This window comes from Ctenopharyngodon idella, chromosome 19 (genome assembly GCF_019924925.1).
Source record: "Ctenopharyngodon idella isolate HZGC_01 chromosome 19, HZGC01, whole genome shotgun sequence".
NCBI classification, from domain to species: Eukaryota; Metazoa; Chordata; class Actinopteri; order Cypriniformes; family Xenocyprididae; genus Ctenopharyngodon; species Ctenopharyngodon idella.
This window is the reverse complement of record NC_067238.1, coordinates 4,738,877-4,760,715: the sequence shown is the minus strand read 5'-3', so window position 1 is coordinate 4,760,715 and position 21,839 is coordinate 4,738,877. Positions and strand designations below refer to the sequence as shown.

General features: G+C 37.4%; 2 protein-coding genes across 4 annotated transcripts in view; both read right to left on the bottom strand.

Annotated features, from left to right (window-relative positions):
• rpl15 (ribosomal protein L15) overlaps positions 1-21,839 on the bottom strand; it is a 146,926-nt gene that overhangs the window by 10,494 nt on the left and 114,593 nt on the right. The window lies entirely within an intron of this gene.
• ube2e1 (ubiquitin-conjugating enzyme E2E 1) lies at positions 22-21,165 on the bottom strand. Of its 3 annotated transcripts, none has more exons than XM_051872265.1 (6): positions 21,012-21,165; positions 20,197-20,360; positions 18,854-18,904; positions 5,406-5,538; positions 2,888-3,035; positions 22-504 (listed from the first exon to the last, which is right to left on the bottom strand). In XM_051872265.1, the coding sequence occupies exons 1-6, from the start codon at positions 21,156-21,158 to the stop codon at positions 407-409; spliced, it is 741 nt and encodes a 246-aa protein (XP_051728225.1). In that variant the 5' UTR covers positions 21,159-21,165; the 3' UTR covers positions 22-406. The 3 variants fall into 3 exon arrangements, with proteins under 3 accessions (XP_051728225.1, XP_051728226.1, XP_051728227.1); XM_051872266.1 differs by lacking the exon at positions 21,012-21,165 and adding an exon at positions 20,791-20,958; XM_051872267.1 differs by lacking the exon at positions 21,012-21,165 and adding an exon at positions 20,532-20,687.

Sequence of the window (21,839 nt, the reverse complement as noted above, 5' to 3'; positions counted from 1 at the left end):
GGCATGAAAGATACTGAACGATTGTGTACACCAACTTCAACTTTAATATTGGTGGGGAAAATACATACATGGAACAATCTTGCTATAGGCTCATGCTGTGACTTCATTTGACAAGAATGATGAAGCTCCAAAAAAGATCAATTTACAACAAGGCGGCAAAGAAAACACACATTAAGATCCATTTTTGTCAAATCATGATGCTACTTGAGCCAAGGGAAACAAACACAACAAAATAAAAAGTATGCAAGGAAAGACAAAAAAATTCAAACGGGAATTTAAATTCCATCATAAAATCCACCCTGTATCTCTACCCTATGGATCCCCATCCCCCCCATTTCCTCTAATAGTTCCTCCCCCACCCCTTCCCACAGATGTCTGACAGGCAGTGCTCTGCAGTTGGAGGAAATTATGTGGCGTAGCGTTTGGTCCACTGTTTGGCTATCCTGTCGTGCTCTGGTCTGTTGGTTGTGTACTGCGTGGCGATGCTTCCTACCAGAGGATCAGCTGTAGAAGAACAAGCACATGTTTCTTCAGGTTAAAACAATCATTAGCTTTGTTTCAAATCCTAGTGAGTCAAACACGCAAACATGTGCAAAGAGCACACATTTGGATTTGTGTCAAATTAAGTCGCGGTCACACTAGATTTTGAGCACGCAGAAATTGTATGTACACCGCAATGGCTGTAATATGATGTCTCACTATATAGCCTCTTTTTAAAAAAAAAAAAAAAAAAAAACTACTTCCAAAATGTAAAACTAATTCACCAAACTTGTACCTCTCTTAAGGGGCGGACACCAAAGTACATGAGCCCTACTTTATTTGTATAATGTATTTCCCACATGCCGAATCCTTGGCATTAATAAGTGTTGCTCATTTACGTTATTTTTAACACAAGAGAGGGCGCAGCCATTTTTAACTAGAATGTGCATCGCTTTCAGTGTCAAACACTTCCAGTTATCTTAGCTGTATAAAAACAGTCTGTATGCTGCTTAATTTTGCAAACTTGTATGTTATTTTAATTTATTCAGACAAACTGGTATGTTTTGCTGTTTAGTCCGCTTAAAGGGTTAGTTCACCCAAAAATGAAAATTCTGTCATTAGTTACTCACCCTCATTTCGTTCCACACCCGTAAGACCTTCATTCATCTTCAGAACACAAATTAAGATATTTTTGATAAAATCCAATGGCTCAGTCAGGCCTCCATTGCCAGCAAGATAATTAACACTTTCAGATGCCCAGAAAGCTACTGAAGACATATTTATAACAGATCATGTGACTAGTGGTTCAACCTTAATGTTACGAAGTGACGAGAATACTTTTTGTGCGCCAAAAAAACCCCGAAATAACGACTTTCATCAACAGTATCTAGTGATGGGCGATTTCAAAACACTGCTTCATGAAGCTTCGAAGCTTTACGAATCTTGTGTTTCAAATCAGTGGTTCGGAGTGTGTATCAAACTGCCAAAGTCATGTGATTTCAGTAAACGAGGCTTCGTTACGTCATAATTTTTTTTGAAATTTCAATGGTTCACCACTGGGGGGGTGTGACTTTTTGCACTGTGATACACTCTCTGAACCACTGATTCGAAACAAAAGATTTGTAAGGTTCGAAGCTTCATGAAGCAGTGTTTTGAAATCGCCCATCACTAGATATTGTTGAATAAAGTCGTTATTTTGTTTTTTTGTTGCACAAAAAGTATTCTCGTCGCTTCATAACATTAAGGTTGAACCACTGTAGTCACATGAACTGTTTTAAATATGTCTTTAGTACCTTTCTGGCCGTTTGAAAGTGTAAATTAACTTGCTGTCAATGGAGGCCTCACTGAGCCATCGGATTTTATCAAAAATATCCTAATTTAGGTTCCGAAGATGAACGAAGGTCGTACGGGTGTGGAACGACATGAGGATGAGAAATTAATGACAGAATTTTCATTTTGGCTGAACTAACCCTTTAATGTGCCAACATGAAATTTCTATGTAGTAGTATACTTGTTTCTGTTTGCAATAGCCCTACTGTGCTGTAACATGGTGTGTTATAGCCGTTCTGGACAACACTGGTAAAATGACGCTACCCTCTTGTTCACTGATCTGGTCCCCGCTACACTGCTCACATGCTCTGATAATAATAGCTTTGTAAGACTATACATTATTTGGATAATCAGTCAAAAAAAACAAATGTTAAATCTGATTCTGTTGCATAAAACTGAATAAAGAATAATATTGATATTTATTATTAATATATTTTGTGTCCAATTCTATTGTCACTTTTAATAAAATTGTTATTTTTAAATTGGAAAATTCCAGAATTTTCGGTTTTGGTGCATCCCTAATCGCAAGCTTGCTGTGTCTGGTACAGTATTTTCTCTGTTGGCACGTCTCTTTTCTCCTCTTTGCATCCATCTTCAGCGTGTTCTGTCTCTGGCTTGTGTTCACGTCCTGTTTACAGACTTCGTAATTTTTCCACACAAACTACATTTTGAGAAATGATTGCAATGCAGTTTGTGCGGATGTGCTCAAGTCTGGAATAGAGATGGGCCAAAATAAAATGAAAAACCGGTTGCCGAACAGTGTGTTTGGAGCAAAAATCATCTGGTTCCGATTTGCATCTCTACTTTTTACTCATAAGGTAAGGGTGAAATGAGAGCTCAGACATGAGATGAACTGAAAACGTGTACGCAGTTTTATACATGAGCATTAAGCAACTGCATATATGCTCACACCTGTAACTGCCTCTTATGTAGTCTAGGTCAAACAGGTGGAGCTCCAACATACTGATAAACACTGGAGCTTCAGCCCATGACCAGCTAACAAGTACTAATTAGCTCTTTTCAACCATGACTTCTCCTTAAATGAGTTAGAAGTGTGTCACAAGGGTGTATATCTTACCAGGGTTACAGTCTGTGAGTAGAGAGCAGATGGACAGCAGCACTTTGGAGATGGTGAGCGCTGGGCTCCAGTTGTCCTTCAGGATGTCCAAACAGATCACACCCTGACTGTTGATGTTGCAGTGGTAGATTCTCGTGCGAAATGTCACCTGAGAGATCAGAATAGGACAAGATTCTTTAAGAAACCCCCTTAATAAGTGACTGCAAATAGCCTAATTAAATTGCTTGATTCATTTGGATTTCTTTTATGATCTCTTTATGAACTTTCTGTAGTGTCAGTTTTGGGTCAAATGACTTTTAATGTGAGGTACAGAATCTTTCAGGTGCGATAAAAAAATATCTTAATTTGTGTTTGAAAGATTAACGCAAATCTTATGGTTATGGAATGACATGAGGGTGAGTAAATGAAGATGATTTTCATTTTTGGGAGAACTATTCATTAATGTATAGATACTAAGATAGTATTTGCAGTGAAATGTACAGGGGTTGGACAATGTCTTTCCCACATCCGTGGGAGTTATGGTGTGGAGAATCCCTAAAGAGGCTTAACACCCAGACAGTTGCGCTCCCAGAGTGAAGCACGGGGTGGATCAGTAATGGTTTGGGCTGCAATACCATGGCATTCCCTACTGTGCTACGAACTACTGAACCATTCTGGGGGACCATGTGTAGCTAATGGTACCTTGAAAGGGGTTGCCATGTATCAGCATGATAAAGAACAACAATTACACACAGCAAGACTTGTGACAGAATGGTTTGATGAACATGAAAGTGAACATCTCCCATGGCCTGCACAGTCACCAGATCTAAATATTTGAGCCAATTTGGGATATTTTAGAGGAGCAAGTCAGAAAATATTATCCTCTATCAGCATCACAGTGACCTGACCACTGTTCTGGAAGAGGAATGGCTCAAAATCCCTCTTGGACACTCTGAAGGACTTGTATGTGTCATTCCCAAGTCGAACTGATGCTGTATTGGCCACAAAAGGAGGCCCTACACAATACCAATAAACTATTGTGTTTTCGTCCAACCCCTTTAAGTTAGTCACTATAAACTTTATTGGCAAACTGATAGCTTATTTAGTCCTAAAGCAGAGGCTTTTCTTATCATAAAAAAACATTTGCACACCCCCTCACTTCCTTCCTCTTTACGGCCCCAGTTCCTGTCTATCATGGACAGAAGCTCTATCATCTATTTCACAATATCATAAACACTGAAATCAGGTGAAAACTAAAAAGCTTCAGTGGAAGTAACTACAAGATTTTTTTTTAAACAACATTCTTGCCAGCTCTTTTTAGTTGAATATGGCTGTCAGTCCTGTTTGACCTGCTAAATATGGTTCTGTTCATGCACAGTTAGGTAATGAAAAAGTTATGTTGAGTGTGTAACCGTCAGCTTATGTGTTGTCTGTCACATCATTAGCGTATGGCATGAGGTATTATTCTTTGCTGTCAAACACTAATATAAGTGTCTTTCACCTCTCTCAGGTTATGAATAATGTCAGAAAACAGCAGTATGATGCAGTCTGAAAGTCACACGATCCTCCTATAGTGTGGTAAGATAAAGGAAAGAACACGGGGGGAAAATGGAACCAGTGTTTTGTTGACAATATCATAATGAGACTGTCCTGGAATGTCAAACTGTTTAGAATAATACAAGACAATACAAGAATATAGACTGTGGAGTGAGAGTTGTGAGTTTATCTAGATTTGACAACAGCTTCTAACAAGGCACATTCAATCAGAATTTACAGTCAAAACTATCTATCTGTTTTATAGTAACAATTCTTAAAAGAGGGTGAGGGGGAAGCCACTAGACCCCCCTACACATTTCGAAGTACTTTAGTAACATTTTTGAGGGGCCTAATAATCAAACTGTACAAACGCCCCTGATATACACTAACATTCAAAATGTTTTTTTAAACATTTTTGAAAAAGTAGTTTATGCTCACCAAGGCTGCATTTATTTGATTAAAAATACAGAAAACCTACTGTGAAATCGAATTAAAATTTAAACTAACAGTTTTCTATTTGAATACATTTAAAAAATGCAATTTATTCCAGTGATGGAAAAGCTGAATTTTCAGCAGTCTTGACTGTCACATGACTCTTCAGAAATCATTCTAATATGATTATTTGAGGCTCAAAAAACATCTCTTTTTATTATCACTGTTGATAATTTGTGGAAACTGATACATTTTTTTCAGGATATTTTTGAGGAATCGAAAGTTCAAAAGAACACCATTTACTTGAAATTGATTTTTTTGCAACAGTGTAAAAGTTTACAGACTAATTTGATCATTTAATACACTGTTGTTGAATAAATGTATTAATTTATTAAAAAAAAAAAAAAAAAAACTGACCCCAAACCTTTGAACTGTAGTTTACAATAAGAAAATATGTTTGTCAATCCCAAACACTAACTGTGTGAAGGAATTCATTATGTTGTCAGATGTATAAGTGCATTATTATTATTGATTAAATTGATAGCAACAAGCAGCTGGAGGAGGCTCTGACCTTGGGTGGTTTGAAGGGGTAGTCTGGTGTGAAAGCGATGTCCAGGAAGAACACTCCTCCCTCATACACTGAACCTGGAGGACCCAGGATAGTGGACCTCCACTCATAAATGTTGTCTCCTTTGGGGCCGGCGCTAAGAACAGAAGCAGAGAGGTTCATTTACTCAGAACAATAACACAAAAGGGTTTGACATCTGTAGAATTTTAAGCAGCTTTGTCTAGAAATACATTGGAATAGTGAATATAATAATTTCTTTTTAACCCCATGCAAGCTATTTTCTGTGAATGTGCAAGAACAACAACAAAGTTGTAAACGGAAAAGCTATTTGCGCCACAAACCAGTGGGCTTATAATAATATGGTAAGAAATCCCAGTTTGCAAGATCAAGCAGCATAAGCTGTTTTGTACAGCTAAAACTAACTGGAAGTGAATGACACCAGAAGCCAGACACACTGAATACATACAAATGTCAGGCTTGGCAAGTATTCACAAAAACACTGTCAGTTAAGTCTTAAAGATATAGTTCACCCTAAAAGGTTGTGTTTTTCTTAGTCTTGATTTCTCACAACTTGTGCGCTTTTTCTGGGAGTGAAACATGTTGGAGTGAACTGCGGTGCTAATGGAGTCTCATGAATGCACACGTCAAGTAGCCATGCACAGAAGACCAACAGCAGGATTTTCGTTAAATAATACATTACATTAAATTTTTTAATTAAACCCTATCAATATACCCCCAGAACACTTATGACACGTGATGAATCAGACCATCCTGTGATATTTATACGTCTTTTTTTTAAAAGCTTGATGCTGGTCCCTATTAACTGCCATTATATGGATGACCGCGAGCGGGACTTCTAAATTCTCCTTTTGTGGTCTGAAAAAGAAAAAAAATGGCATACTACATTGGAATAACACCAGGGTGAGTAAATAATGACTTAATTTATATCGTAGGGTGAACTAAGCCTTTAAGTGGGGAGAAAAAAAAAAAAAAAAAAAAAAAAACAGTTGCATGTATCAGTATACTGTATCCGTGCATAAGTGACAGCAGCCTAATATACCTGCTGCTGTCTGTGACACTGTTAATCAATAGTAATCTTATTTCATCATAGTAACCTTTTTTCCAGCTAAATATACTGTGAAAATAATTACTCATAAGATTTGGATCATATCGCCCATTCCTAATCATGTTAAATAATCATGATTACAAAACTGAGAAAAATGCGTAATTTTGGTGAACATAATGTGTGACCATAATGTGATTAAAATTTTTTCCATAACCCAGCAGCCCTACTTTAATATGGTGTTCACCTGCATTGGAGGAGTTCATCTGCACTTCAGAGGAAATATTTGATGTAAAAATGCAAAGGCAAAATATTTGTTTACATGAATGAAGGAATGCCTTTATAAACCATGCTAAGTAACATGATTTCAGATCAGAGCTGCTACATAATGCATAAATGTGCTTATATCTTAAAGACAACCAAGCACAGAACCAGAGGAAACTCCATTGACCATTTTACTTTCAGCAACAGAAGAAGAATATTAACACAGGTGCAAGACGACAAGCTGAAAGACTATTTTTAAAGGTTAAATTACAGATATGAAACTTTATAGCAGGAACTTCATTTACAGCATGTATAAAAGTTGGCTGAACATACCTGCCCCCCTGTGTTTTCAGAGTAGTGTAAATAATCTGACCTAAATAATTATCCTAAAAATCATCTGCAAGGCAAATTTAGGCTCAAGTTTATTTAACAACAAAACTTGCATTTGGTGACCGTGCTTGGCAGTAAATATTCACACAAACCTTTCCCGTGTCAATGCCTGAGCATAGCACCCATGAGATGAGTGGCTCAAACCGCCCCTGTGTCATTTCCACTTGGATTTATGCTTCACAACAGAACCATCTCAACAGCTGAATACAACAGCACACAAGAGGCACTGTCTGTACACACACACACACACAGTGTTTGGATGTGTCAGGGGTTCATCACACTGCTGCTACTGCCATTCAGTTCAGTAAAACAGGGCTCTTTTCTGCATGCAGTCAGTGAGACAGTTCACAATACAGACTCAATACAGGCTCATTTATGACTCATTTCACTACATGATTTACAATAGACTACAATTCAAAAGTTTGTAAATCATTTCATTAAAAAAAAAAGAAAAGAAAAAAAAAGAAAGAAATTTAACAAGAATGTATTAAATTGATCAAAACTGAATGTAAAACCATTTATGTTACAAAAGATTCCTATCTGAAATAAATGCAGTTCCTTTGAACTTTCTATTCATCAAACAATCCTGGGGAAAAAACAAACAAACAAGCAAAAAAAAAAAAACAAACAAACAAGGTTTTCACAAAAATACTAAACAGCTGTTCAACTGTTTTCAACATTGATAATAATAAGAAAGGTTTAAGCACCAAATCAGCATATTAGAATGATTTCTCAAGGATCATGTGATAATATTTCTCTACATTATTGTTTGTACAGCCTTGGTGAGAATAGGAGACTTCAAAAAAAATTGTCTGTATATAAACCGTTTTATATACAAGTCAGATTTAGCATTTTCCTTCAGGTCAGTCCTATGTTCATAATAAAAAATCTGTTTAAATGTCCGATGTATTATCCTGTCCTTTTAACAGTTAAGAGGTTTCCCCGTGACTGACAGTGCTAGTCAAAGCATTTGTCAGTTGCGCCTTGTTCTGTATTCACAACAATTCAGTCTTTTCAATGTAAAAGTCTTCACTACTGACTGACACACTCATAAAGACAGTCTTTGCCGCCATCTAATGGCATAATAATGTAACTTCTGTTGCTGTTCACAGTCAGGGACTATTTTTTCCGGCAGAAGAAATGCTTTAGTGAAAGTTTACTTCATGAAAGTTGCATTGATACATATTTTTGGCTTTAATATTTGTATTGTGCGGTAACCATTTTATAAAAGCAATAAGGTACAAGAGGCTGTGCTGTAACGTGAATTAGTTACGGCTGAAGGGCGTTGTTAGGCACTTAGCCGTGACTTATTCACGATACAGCACTAGCCTTGCTTACATGTTATATTGACCATCAACCACCTTAATCTGTAGATATGGGTATACAAACACATTGTTTGATCACTTGTTCGATCACTTATTTTTATTACAAATGAATTTATTTAATATAGCTTCACATATCACAAGCAAAAATCCTCGGAATTTCACTTCACTTCATGTTAAATTACCTGTTGTGAAAACCACAAGTTCGTTTTAGACTGTATGCAGTGCAAATTTATTTTGGTTCCCATATTAACAGGTTACAGCATTCAGTGTTTGTGTGAGCAGCATGGTTCTGTGTAGGTGCAAGCAGAGTTTTGCACTGAGCCTATTTTTGTAATACATAACACACTGAACAATAGAGTTAAAATGCACTACAAAAATATTTATCAGCATGGTTTGAAAAAAAGGTGCAAAGACAGAAATCTACTGCTTGTATGATGTGAAACAGACCAACCACACAGTCTCATGTCCTACTGTTGTATCAAACACCCAAGCAGTCACATTCATCTGAGCAATAATAACAGCGGCTATTTTATCAGGCCTGTTTACACCTGGTCACTTCATGCGTTTTTACTGATCAGATGGATATCTGATTGATCAAAACGATTCCATTTACACTTGCCCACATAAATGTGTCTCACAAAATGGATATAAATCCAATCTTCAATTTCCACACTATATGCAGATTTAATAGAGTTCACATCACCGAAAGCAACAAATATGAGCTGCATTTTATTGATCGTCAGCTAATTTCAAAATCAAAGACCGCAATAGGAGAGAGCGCGGCAACAGCACTGGTAAGATCACTTAGTCTGATTACTTTTAATGAAGATGATTGTGTGTTGAGCGTCTGCAACTTAGCCTACTTTCAGTTTCATTTGCGGTAGTTTGCGTGTCAGCTTGCTGAAGAGATACTCAGCTGCGGTGACGCGTGATGCAGTAGTGCTGTCACGTCTGGCTATAACATGTTATTTAGCCTATAACACGCTCTCACACGTTTATTTTTTAGCATTTTTGGGAGGAGTAAAATTTACATATGTGGTTACAACAACCAGATGGAATGGAATACGGAATACGTCTCAGACCACCTCCTGAAGTGGTTTGAGCGATCGGATTTAAATAATTCTCAAATGCGTTTAGGAGGGCATTTACACCTGTACACACGATTACACAATCAAATAGCTATCTGATCAGAGAAAACGCATGAAGTGACCAGGTGTAAACAGGCCCATTATGTTATTGCATCATTTCACACTGAACTGCAGACCTATGCAAAGAAAAAGTGTGCACCTCTTCACCAAACGTCACACCACATAACTCAGTGCTTCCCACACATAGACTTTACTTGGGCGGGCCGCCCAGGTATATTAACAGCCGCCCAAGTATATTTGGTGACACATTTTTTGCTTTTGTTTTTATCCACTTTTACTTTTTTATCCGCCCGAGATAATGAAACCATCCGCGTTCGATTTAGAGGCCGTTCACCTCACGTCTAAAAACGCATGGAAAACGCCAGCCGCGGCACTTTCTCCTCTTTTCAAAAGCGCTCGTTGCTAAGCAACCATGAGCCGCGTTCTCCATGAAGACATAAGTTTCAGCAAAGGATAAATGGTTTTTCAGACCTTGCATTAGCTTTACTACTAGATTATACTACTACTTATGGAAATAAGAAATAAATAAAAAAACCCGCCCTGTACAGGTATGATCAGCTGTTAGTCCATCTTGGCAGAGCTTTCGATCTCTGTTTGAGTGCGTTCGTCCCGTGTCTACATTTAAAATAAACTTGAGCGCGCAAAAGACGCGACATGTGAACGGCCCCTAACTAGGTATTGGAAAGTCTCCCCTCGCTCTACGCGTTTCGTATATGCGCGAGAACGGTTTACTCCCACTGACAATTCCACATGTGCTGCAAAGACACGCGGTGGATATTTCACAGACAAAGGCCTGGTGCGCGCGCGCGCGATCATGTTCTCTCCACATTGCATTTATAAGAGCAGCTGGCCACATCCAGAAAAATAAACGGATCTCTATGGGTCCTCTGCTGCATGTATATGGTAATTACACTAAAACTGTATTTCCTACAGATTTGTCTAACCAGCAGATTACAGAATTCTGCCTCTAACACCTAGATCAATATCCAGAAACAACTCATAATTAATTTTGATCATCATTAAAGTTTTTTTTTTTTTTTTTTTCATAAAAATGTAATATTTCATATGCATGCACATGGTGTAGTTGAGAAATTTTGTGGTAGATGGATAAAAAAGTACTTCATATCCTCCAAAACACAGCATAATCTGTATCAAAATGAATTTCAATAAATACAAATATTTTTAAAAGTTACGCATTATTTGATGTTTGTCACATGTAGTAGATCATTTTTGTGCCGTGGGTAACAGGAGGATTTTCCACCTGGCTACCACCGCAAGTATATTTCAAACCTGTGGGAAGCACTGTAATTAAACAAAGAGCAGCTTAACTTTATGTAATGTTACAGAGAATCTCTTCACGAGTCTGTAGTAGTGAGACCAGCAGGGGCCAGTTGCATAAACCTTAAAATAAACCTTAACTCTTAAAAGTTAAGACAATTTTTTATTTTGAAGAGTGGTCCTAATTTTTTAAAGTCTGTTACATAAAAAGGTAGATTGGTGTAACTGGAATTGGAAAAATAACATTGGTTACTCCTTGGTTAACTGCAAGTTGGTCAAACTAGTTCTTAAGACACAGTCTTAATATAGTGACTAAGTTTAAGCAACTGGCCCTAGAAAACAACTTTTTAACTTCAGGGCCTTGGTATCTGTTCACAAGTAACACTGAGCCTCAGTGTCTTCAGATGTAATGCAGCTGCTCTCTTTAATGTAGTTTAAAGTTTGTGTGGCATAACAGGCACAAAGCCCTGAGCACAGCAGCTCTCAAACGGGTTCTGTTTGTCCTACAACAATCTCCGAGCTGACATCATCTATAAACACACACACGCACTCTTATGTGACAATACCAAAGGTCACAGGATCCACTGGAGAGTTTACATTTACTGGAGAGTTTATGCCTACTTTTGCCTTGAGACACTACACACACATTCATGTGAGAAGGCCAGAGGTCTGATGCCTGAGCAGTGCAAAAACAAACAAAAACAATGAAGCAATAAAACACATTAACCAACAGAGGAAGAATATAGCACATCCTGCTAAGGCAAACACTATTACTATTGCTTATACTACGGTTAGTGATATGATCAACTACAGACATGAATGAAACCTCAAATCACATGGTTTGTTCACCTCTGTTAAGCTGGGACCCCATAAAATGAAAAAAAAAAAAAAAAAAAAAAAAAAAAAAAAAAAAAATCCCCAAACCCATGCCATTCGTTTGTGCTGATTTGCGCTACAACAACAAACGTTTGTGCTGGCTTGGTGTTTAAAATATTGAACAATTGTTTTGGTTGGGTGACATCACTCTCCACCCCACGTCATTCAAATTGCTCCAAATAGACACTGTTCATTTGTACTCGATTTGTGCCGTTAAAACAAACTCTGTACTATTTTCCTTCCGCAGATATAACAAATATAATCCGGGAGTTGTGACATCACTCGTCACCCCAGTTCATTCTAAATCGCACAAAAGTGGTATATGTTTGTGCTCGATTTGCACCAGTTTGTGCTGTTAAAATAAACATTGTATTTATTCGCCCTCCTTAGAAATAACCAATATAATTTGGGGCAGTGACATCACTCTCCACCCCATGTCGTCCGAATTACTCCAAAATGGTGTCGTTGGTTTGTAATTGATATCTGCCAGTTTGTGCCATTAAAAGAAAACCCCTAATGGCCGTTTCACACTGCAAGCTTGAGCAGCACGTGAGCAGTGCGTGAATGTAACTACATCGTCACTGCAGCTGCAGAGATGTGCGAGTATTCACACTGGAAGTGTTTGTACAGCGTCACAGCAGCGGCTCCAAGCTACATATAAATTGAGCATTTCTTTACAAAGACAGCTATAAATTTGTTTTTATAAGTTGGTCATTTATAAACTTGATAGTCTTGAAAGTTTGTTAACATGGAAGATGTACAACATTCGCTTATGAACGTAAAAAATAAACAAACAAATAAATAAATAAAAGCGGTGTCATCCATTGCTGCACATGAATGAGGTAAGCTTTGTGTTTTACATCATCTGCTGCGTGCACGTTTACAAGACAGCAAACTCGGGTTTGATTTGGGTAGTGCTAGAGCATATACTTGTCTGTGTAATAACTAAAAGAATGTTTATATATATCATATTTTCTGGCTATTTTACTTTAGTTTTTTTTTAATACACTATACTTTAACCCAAACTGAATAATTAAAAACAAGTTTACATGGGTAAATCTATAAATAATTTTTTTTTTTTTTTGCTGACATACTCCAATCCTTGTTAAAACACACTAGATATGCTTATTCTGTGCATTTTGAACACTTTTTGTGAGAAATCATTTATTTTTTTCCATCAAAAGTGTACTTTCACTTTAATTGAGCGTCAGCAGCGCAGCAAAAATAGACTCAGCGCTGAAATCCCCACTTCACTGCTGCTCAGGCGACACTCCTGCTTGACGCTCACGCGCTGCTCCTGCTCCCGGTGTGAATGCACCAACTGGTTAACATGCACGGCGGGGAAAAAAAAGAAAAAAAAGAAAACGCTCTGTTCGCGCACCGCTCACGCTTGCAGTGTGAAACCTCTTGTGATCAAGTGATGACCTCTTCTTAAACATAACAGGAGAAAAAAAAAAAAAACAACAACCACACTCTCCACCCCACGTTGTCTAAATCGTTCCAAAATGGTGCCATTCGTTTGTGCTCAACTTTGTTTTTTCTTCCATATGGTACCCTAAACTGAAAACACTTTAGAAGGCAAAGGTCTAAATCTGACTGGATGACTTCTACAGGTTTTCCTAAATGCTTGATTTAAGTTTACGGCTTAAAAACTTCAAGTGTTTTGTTTGAGGCACTGAATTTAAAAGAAATGTGTTCACATGTTTACCCATGAGATACAGAAAAAATGCTTGTCTTTCCTTAGCGATTTTATTTTTATTTTGTTGCTTGTCCTCTAACATCTATAAGATCAGGTGAAGTAAACATGAAAGAACCTAGAGTCTGTTACAGCATGCTGATGTTATTGTAGCAACATTTACTTTCCCCCCAAAAAACACTGAATAAAACAAAACTGTGACTGGTTACTGCACATGTCATTGAGACTCTTCCTGACTAAGTGGGTGGTCTCTGGCCAAATGCAGAAGCTATAGAGCCTAGGCCCTAGACCTTATGTTGTGAGGCAAAGATCTGGCTTTGTGAGACATCCTAGCCAACAAACCAAACAATCTATTGGATTTTTTTTGCCCTTTTTTCTTTCTAAATATCCATATCAAACATAAATTTTCAAATCAATTTGAAATCTGTCGCATCTCACAAGTGCACTCACTAGACAAGTGTCATCATTGGCTAGAGCTGTAAGTTGGCTATCATATGGACCACTTTGTTGCAAACTTAAAGGTAGGGCAGGCAATTGTGGAGAGGCTAGCAATAGCAAGCTTGCTCTGAAAGCATAAGGTCCCACCCGCCCTTCACAACTCTCTCCAAAGCCACGCCGCACCCAAAAGGCATGAACACACGCAGCAGAGTCTGCAAAGCATTACGAGAGATGGCGTTAAATTGCCTCATGCCTCAAACACATAACATTACAATAATAATGAACGTAAACAACTTACAGAGCTCTTACTTGTACCACCTGACTGCTGCAGATTAATTTCGGCATTGATAGTGTTGACATAGAAACTCATAAATCCGAGTCTGAGGACGTGAACAGCTCCGGGTAGAACGTCACGGGTTGCCATCTTGTAATTGCGGTTATGACATGATGTGAACTGTGAACACAGCATAAGCTCGTTATTTTAGTTCAGGAGGAACTGTAAAAGGCAGCCGGCTGTTTGTTTGCAACTCTGCATAGCCTTACGGAACGTGCTGATGACGTGTGATGTCCGCGCGAGCAGGGTGCGCGGAGGTATGGAAATACATATGTTGACCAAATGCAATGATTAGAAAAAGATTTTTTTGGTCCTGAGACTTCCACAGAAGATATATGTACGTTTTCATATTTAGACCACTTCTATTATTGATTGCTATCAGGATGTGAAGAGAGTTTCAACCAGTATAACAAAAAAAAAAAAAAAAACACCATTTAAAACATGTATGAGCAACAACCCTCAGTAATGTAGTGTGTGTTTGGCTTCAGCAAACATGCTAAAAATCAAGATAAGAGAGAAGAAAGCCACTTGGGAACTGGAAAGGCAGGGGAAGAGATGTGACTCTTACACCTAAATATAAAAAAGCGAGCAAGTAAAAGCAGCTAATAAGTATGGACACATGAGAGAACAAAAGAGTTGTAAGTCTAAACAGATGCTAAAGATGATGAATCCTTTAAAGACGAGGTGTGTCAGCTGTGCAGTTCTGAGTCAGGTACAATTACCTTCAGATACAGTCACAAAACACAGTTTACACAATTCATACTGGAACACTGCTGTGAAGTTTGAGACATTAACATATAAAACAGCATTTGCACCCATCTACAATCATTTTTGTTTTCACTTTATTAGACTAATGAGGTCAGAGGTCAAGGCCAAAACTCTGAACAAAAGAACCATCAAAACACATCTCACTAAACGACAAGAACATGAAACTTTCTCAGAATGACACTGACAATAACCATACGTAAGATCAGAGAGGTTTACCCCAATCTTCACATATAGATCATCCACAAAAGGAAACATTTCAAACAACAGGAAAACAATCCTCCCCAAAAATGATCAGATCTCATCTATGACTCAAAATGTTTTCCATAGAGCATATTTCTAACCATGGAAACAATGAAATTTAGTTGTTTATTGCTGTCTTAGATACTTCTGAAGCTGAAACGGGGAAATGAATTATCTGATGGAGAAGAGACATTATGAGAGAGGTTTTTTTTTTTTAATGTAAACATTAAATAAACAATTTTTTTAGATTGTGTGTGTCAAGTAAAACTATTGCCTATCTGGACCTGCAAAAAAAAAAAAAAAAAAAAAACTTATAACTGAGCCTTCAATACACTAAACCATGGGTGTCACTAGACCATTTTACTGGGGCATTATCTCAGATAAACAAACAGACATACAAACCGTAAACAAAAGTTGTGCTTGATTACTATTTTGAATATCAATCATGTTTATCACTTAATTCCAGGCAGATCATTTTGTTATGGAAATATTTGCATATTGTAATGATCAGGTAAGATAACGTAAAATTAGAACAGCTTCTTTGCTCGTTTTCATCAGTTTTGCTTTTATTCTTGTGCACTGAATTGCTCGCTAAACTAAACAGTCAATCAAAGCGATCTCTCTCACCGATGGCACATGCTGAATCGGCCAAACTCCAGCTGACGTGTGGAACACACCGCAACAACTAGTCTGACAGACACTCACCGACATCCAAACGTCAGCTTAGTGCGTCACAGCCCTTACAGATAAATCTTTGTCTGACGATGGAAATTATCATATATACTGAACTGAGTTATCATTGTCCTTAATAATATTTCCGCAATCATGTTGTGTTTTCTATCAGCTGTTTAAAATCAGAACAATCAATGCCAGATTCACAAATAAATCATTCTTTTGACCTAATCAGTCAAATGGGTTTGCAAAAAGATTGGAAATTGTTAGCAATTCAGTTTGATTCATTCTGAAAGTTTACTCACGCATTGAATCATTTGCAGTGGTTTCACACACCGAAATAGTAACAGGAAAATTTATAGCAGTGTTTCTCAACTCCAGTCCTGGAGAGCCACCTACCAGAATGTTTTAAATGTTTCACCAATTAAAACACCTGATTCAACTCATTAGCTTCTTAGTGTGTTGAATAGGGAGACATCTGAAACATTCTGGGAGGAGAGTCCCAAGGACAGGAGTTGAGAAACACTGCTTTATAGAGTCGAGAAGAAAAAGAGTGCTAGATGAGGTGGATATTTATCTACAATCCACTGTAGGAAACAAAAGATCTCAATTGTTTGACAGCAATGAAGCAGCTCTTTACTGTGCATGCAGATTGGGAACGCATAGTAGTATCGAAAAATATGCATAGTAGTATCGAAAAATCTAAATCAAAATATGGGGACACTTTAAAAAAAAAAAAAAAAAAAAAAATCATCCACCTGCACTACCCAATGCATCAAAGTTATAACAACACCTGCATTTCCTCTTAACCAGCAGTTCTCAAACTTTTCCAGCCCCCTTTGTGAAGGGTTGGAAAACCCCTTTGGGGCCCCCCAAATAAAATTAATGAAACAAAACAGCCTCAAACTTACAATTTTAATCAAAGCAAAAGCATATTAAATTATACAATGCTGGAACATTAGTTCTGTTGGTTGGTAGCCTTATTTCTCTGATGTTTGATTACACAATTTATGATAAATTCTATATTTCATAAAATGGAACAAATTGTCATGAAACTGTTTTGGCAGTTAGAACTGGTGTTGTGTTGAAACTGATACCTTACTTTCAGAAATTTTTGTTTTGGAAAAGTGCAACAAAATGACGGTGACATTTACACCCCCCAGCCCCCCCACACCCCACCGCAGTGGTAAAGGGCCAACCACCGACGGTTATGCAGAATGTTTTGCAGGAATGAACAATGCAGAAATTACGCTTTTAATGTGACACAAACGTTAAAACAATAGGCAAAGTTCTTGAACATGGAAAGCAATAGAAATTACATTAAATTTTGGAAGTAAGCCAAGCTTAATTATTTTTCCCCACAAAGATACATTTCTCGTCGCATCCCACTTTGAAAGGACTGTTGGACACGAGCAGGACAGAGCCCATCTCTTGTCTAATATCTGTGTTTTTTCCCAATGTTCGAAAAGCAATGGACACAGATTGTAAAAGTTCAGAAGAGCGAACTTTATCTTCCACATGAGCAAGTATGAATAGCTATCTGATGCTGCCGAAGAAAACAAAACTGAATTACTTGTGCATGTGCAATGTGATATACAAATAAACTTGACGTGCCTTACCATGCCCAACAAGCACAAAATGTAAAAACTTAATTTGACGTCAGATAAATCTAACAGATTATCCTAGTAAAAGATGTGAATAGGCTTAGGGATTATGAACGAAAGAAAGAAACATTTATTATCCCCTCCGAAAGGAGACGTGAGTGAGGATTTGTGAAAATAAACGAGATTACATGTCCAGAGGAACAGGCTAATTCATGGAATAGGTTATTGTTAAATTTGTGAAAAATCGCTAAACAGAATACTAACAGACATATGGCTTAATTATAATTTATGGGCTCACATGTACCCCTCTCATTCGGCACGAATCCAAATGTTTCAATGGTCGCAAGGTAACATTTGGTTGCTAACCTATCATTTCTTTTGTAAACAAAGCTTTGTACTTCACTCGTGTCCTGATATCCAAGTTAAACAGCATCTGTGGGCCCCCAGTTTGAGATCCACTGCTCTTAACAATATTGCCAACACCACATCAATTTCACCATACAACAGAGATTTACATAGCAGATGCGGTTCCTAAGCAACTTACAAAAGTGGAACAAAAGCAATTTGTCAAAGAGCCAACAAGATAATCAAAGATAATATAATCATACCATACTCTCTGTTATACTGTGCTTTCTGAAAAACTCACATAAATTTGACAAAATAAAGAACTTTTGCATTTCTTATCAATTAGATCCTACAAAGACAAACAAACATATCAGATCCTGCTGTTCTGGTGAGCATATAATGCTCAATGGTTAGACTGGAGCTCCATTCACATACACCACTGCTCTCTGGGTCAAATATATAACACTTTCTTTATATTCTAATTTTAGAAAAGTTTACGGGTTATCTAGAACATGACACTGCTACAGCATCAACCACGCTTTGACCTCTATGAATCAGTTGCATGAATGTATTTTGACATGCAACTGATGCAAACCACATAAAATTAAAGAGCGATGATACACTGCAACAACTGCAACCAAGACCAGAGTCAAAGATGGGCACATTACCACTGCTTACTGAAATTTCAATAGGAATGTGCGATTAGGAGTCTCGCGTGAAGGTGAAAAAGTACCCTGAGCAGATTTTTCTTGTGTTCAAGTTGGCCACGCAAATTCACCGCCTTCAACAAAAAGATGTTCGGTTTAAAGGTGACTTCTGTGTGAGCCATGCTTCATACAAAGCTACACTACTGACAATAGACAATGGACCTTTTTTGGCCAACAAAATCTTGCTTATGTGACCGCACCTCTATTGCTGTAAGAAGTCTGTTTGTTGCATCTGGTTCTTAATAAAGCATGATCCACTAATGCAACCAGAGAATATCAAAGAAAGCCAAAGCATTTCCTTACCTGCAGTTTGGTGGGGGGTCCAACATGATGTCAGCCAGCTCTTTCTGAATCCTGAAAGAAGACATGAAGCACCAATTTATTCTAGAAGAGCATGATCATTGTTTATTTGATCATATCAGTTTTGGAGTAAAGATCTATCAAAGTGGAAGCTGTTGTCTGAAATCTCAAAAAAAAAAAAACACTGCCTAACAAGATGTGAAGGAGCCTCCAAATCCTGTCTACTAAAATGCCTTCATCTGGTCGCCTCTCGAAGGCAGCATAATTGCATCACTGGCTTCCTATGATATCCCACAATCCTGTGTGTGCAGTTCCATGGTTGATGAAAGGATAAAAATGGCATCTGATGACAGGGCCATAACAACCACTGACAATAATAAATCAATGTCAAAATTATATCTTTCATATTTTAAGCATCCTAAAAAAAAATAACTCATTCATCGAGTGGTGCATAAATGAGTGCAGCAGAGAGGCATCAAGAATATGGAATATTGAGGGGGACGATTTGGCCTTTTTTTATTATTGTCAATGGTGGTTACTGCACTGTTATTTTATCCTTTTATCAACCAATCAAATCAAAAACGGCAGCTTTACTGTTCACAGAAGTCAACCATGAGTTCCAGCATGGCGCTTTAGTTTTAATGGTAAAAGCTAAACATTTAAATGTTATACGAAAGACAGCAATATCCAGTGATGCAAAGTACTCAACTTTTTTTTTAAGTTTACTATTTTGAATTGAAATTATTGGCTAAGTTTTAAGTCAATGGAGTTCCAACTCAGTCCTGGAGGGCCACTGTCCTGCAGAGTTTAGCTACAACTTGCCTTAAAACACCTGCCTGGAAGTTTCTAGTATGCCTAGTAAGACCTAGATCAGCTAATTTAAGTGTGTTTAATTGAGGTTTAAGCTGAACTCTGTAGGACAGTGGCCATCCAGGAGCAGACAAGAAACAAGACAAGAAACATTACTGGAGTTATTTTCAACATATTAGGAATATGAGTAAGTGTTGATATGATTAAGATGTATGTTTTGAAATTAATATATAATTATTTTACACTATATTCAAATCATTTCACAGTATTTTTTATTGAATTCCTTTAAACAGGGCCATTATCCAAAAAAATGACAACACTCCCTTGACCCCTCCAACACTTTTTTTTTTTTCCAACTTAATGTTTTCATTTATATTTTAAAATAACAGTTATTAAATATTTGCTTATTTTTAAGGCTCACTTAAATTCAATCTAAATCATTTGACATGGTGCTCGTGCCATGGAATTCTGTCTGAATCTAGTATACTTGTACAAAACACGGCCCAATCTGTCCTACACTCATGGTGTCTCCTCACCTCTTGGCGCTGGTGGAGAGGAGTTTGGAAGTCTTGCTCATGTTGGCTTTGTTGTCTCTCTTTTTGCCAGGTGTGTCTTTCTCCTGCTGCTGATGGGTGGAGGAGGATGAAGAAGAGGAGGATGAACTAGAGCTGGCTCGCGAGTCCTCATCCGACATCCCGATCTATGAGAGAGAAACAAACATACACTTCAATGAGAAAAATGATGTAAAACACTGTATGAATATAACAGCGTATCTACGCAAAGATGTAACAATGTTTCGCTGTAACGATGCAATGGGGTGTAACAATGTATGAATGTAACCATGTATCAAGTGTTTCGACGCGGGTTTGACCTTTAACTCCACATCAACAACACGGCGCGATCCTGCGTGTGATTACACCTCGTTTCATCTTATAAAAAACCCCGTAAAACAGCCTCTGAACGGTCGGACGTTAATCCGTCGCTTGTGTTTGTGTTTGATCCACTCAAAATGTAACGCTGAATCTGATCGAACAGAATCAGTACACACGCGATCAATGACACGAGATTAAACCGAAGGAAGTCAAGCACAAACACGCATCGATGTCGAGTTCACCAAACTCCAACTTTACCTCGTTCCACAAATCCGGTGAATAGATATGGTAAAACACAGTAAATGTGTCGTCATAACTATAGGATCGTAGTTGTCCGAGCTCAATCTTCATATAACATCGATGGATAACTGTTTCTGACCCTTACAATACAGACGAAAATAAAGGCATCCTAACGCACCACCAATGTATATATATAATACAAATATGAAGTATATTGTAAGGTTTGAAGGGTTGTGTACCTCTCTTTGTGTCGGTGTGTGTCCGTGGACGCGCGTGTCTCTCAGAGCGGAAGTGCTGCTGCTGCAGACACACACACACACGAGAGCGAGCGAGCGAGAGAGAGAGAGAGAGAGCGTTAACAAACGACTCTCAAACACGTAATTCATTCATATATTACCAATTAACACAATCTTTTCATATGATTTATGCACATTCCACTCAAACCTATTTTTGTTAGTATATTTTATTTTTTAATGTTTTAATGTTTCAATTATTTTTACGTGTACATTTGTTTATATATATATATATAGTCTTAATGTGTACATTTATGTGTTTTATATATATATAGAGAGAGAGAGAGAGAGACTTAGTATTAATATTATACATATTAATAACATTAATAATTTCAAGACAAGTATGTGAAATACATGTAGAAATTTAAGTATTTTATATACATACATTTCAAAATATTTGATTGGCCACCCAAGGACAATAGAAGACTCGTGTCTTGAATACAAGACTTTTTGCCTTGCTGTTTGCCTTTCTAGTTTTTTTAAAAAGTTGATTTTATACATTATGTAAGTGTTTCTGTCATTTATATAAACACAGTCATGTGAACACATACAGTATTGCACACAAGCATGGAAACTTGTAGAGTTTTGGAAAGTAACTTAAAATTAAATGTATTAGTAGTTTGATTACTTTTTCCTTAAACGAAATAACGTTATCTGTTTTCCAATTTACTTTATTAGAAGTAATACAATATCTGTATTGGATTGCATTTTCGATAATTTTCCTAAAACAGGTCAAGTCAGAGGTTCTCAGCTGTTTCTGCTTTAGGATCCATA

Coding starts and splice junctions, on each gene's coding strand:
- ube2e1 (XM_051872265.1), bottom strand. CDS start 21,158: ATGAATTACGTGTTTGAGAGTCGTTTGTTAACGCTCTCTCTCTCTCTC. Junction 3,036..5,405: donor ACCCCTTCAAACCACCCAAG/GTCAGAGCCTCC, acceptor CTGATCTCTCAG/GTGACATTTCGCACGAGAAT. Junction 505..2,887: donor ACTCACAGACTGTAACCCTG/GTAAGATATACA, acceptor GTTCTTCTACAG/CTGATCCTCTGGTAGGAAGC.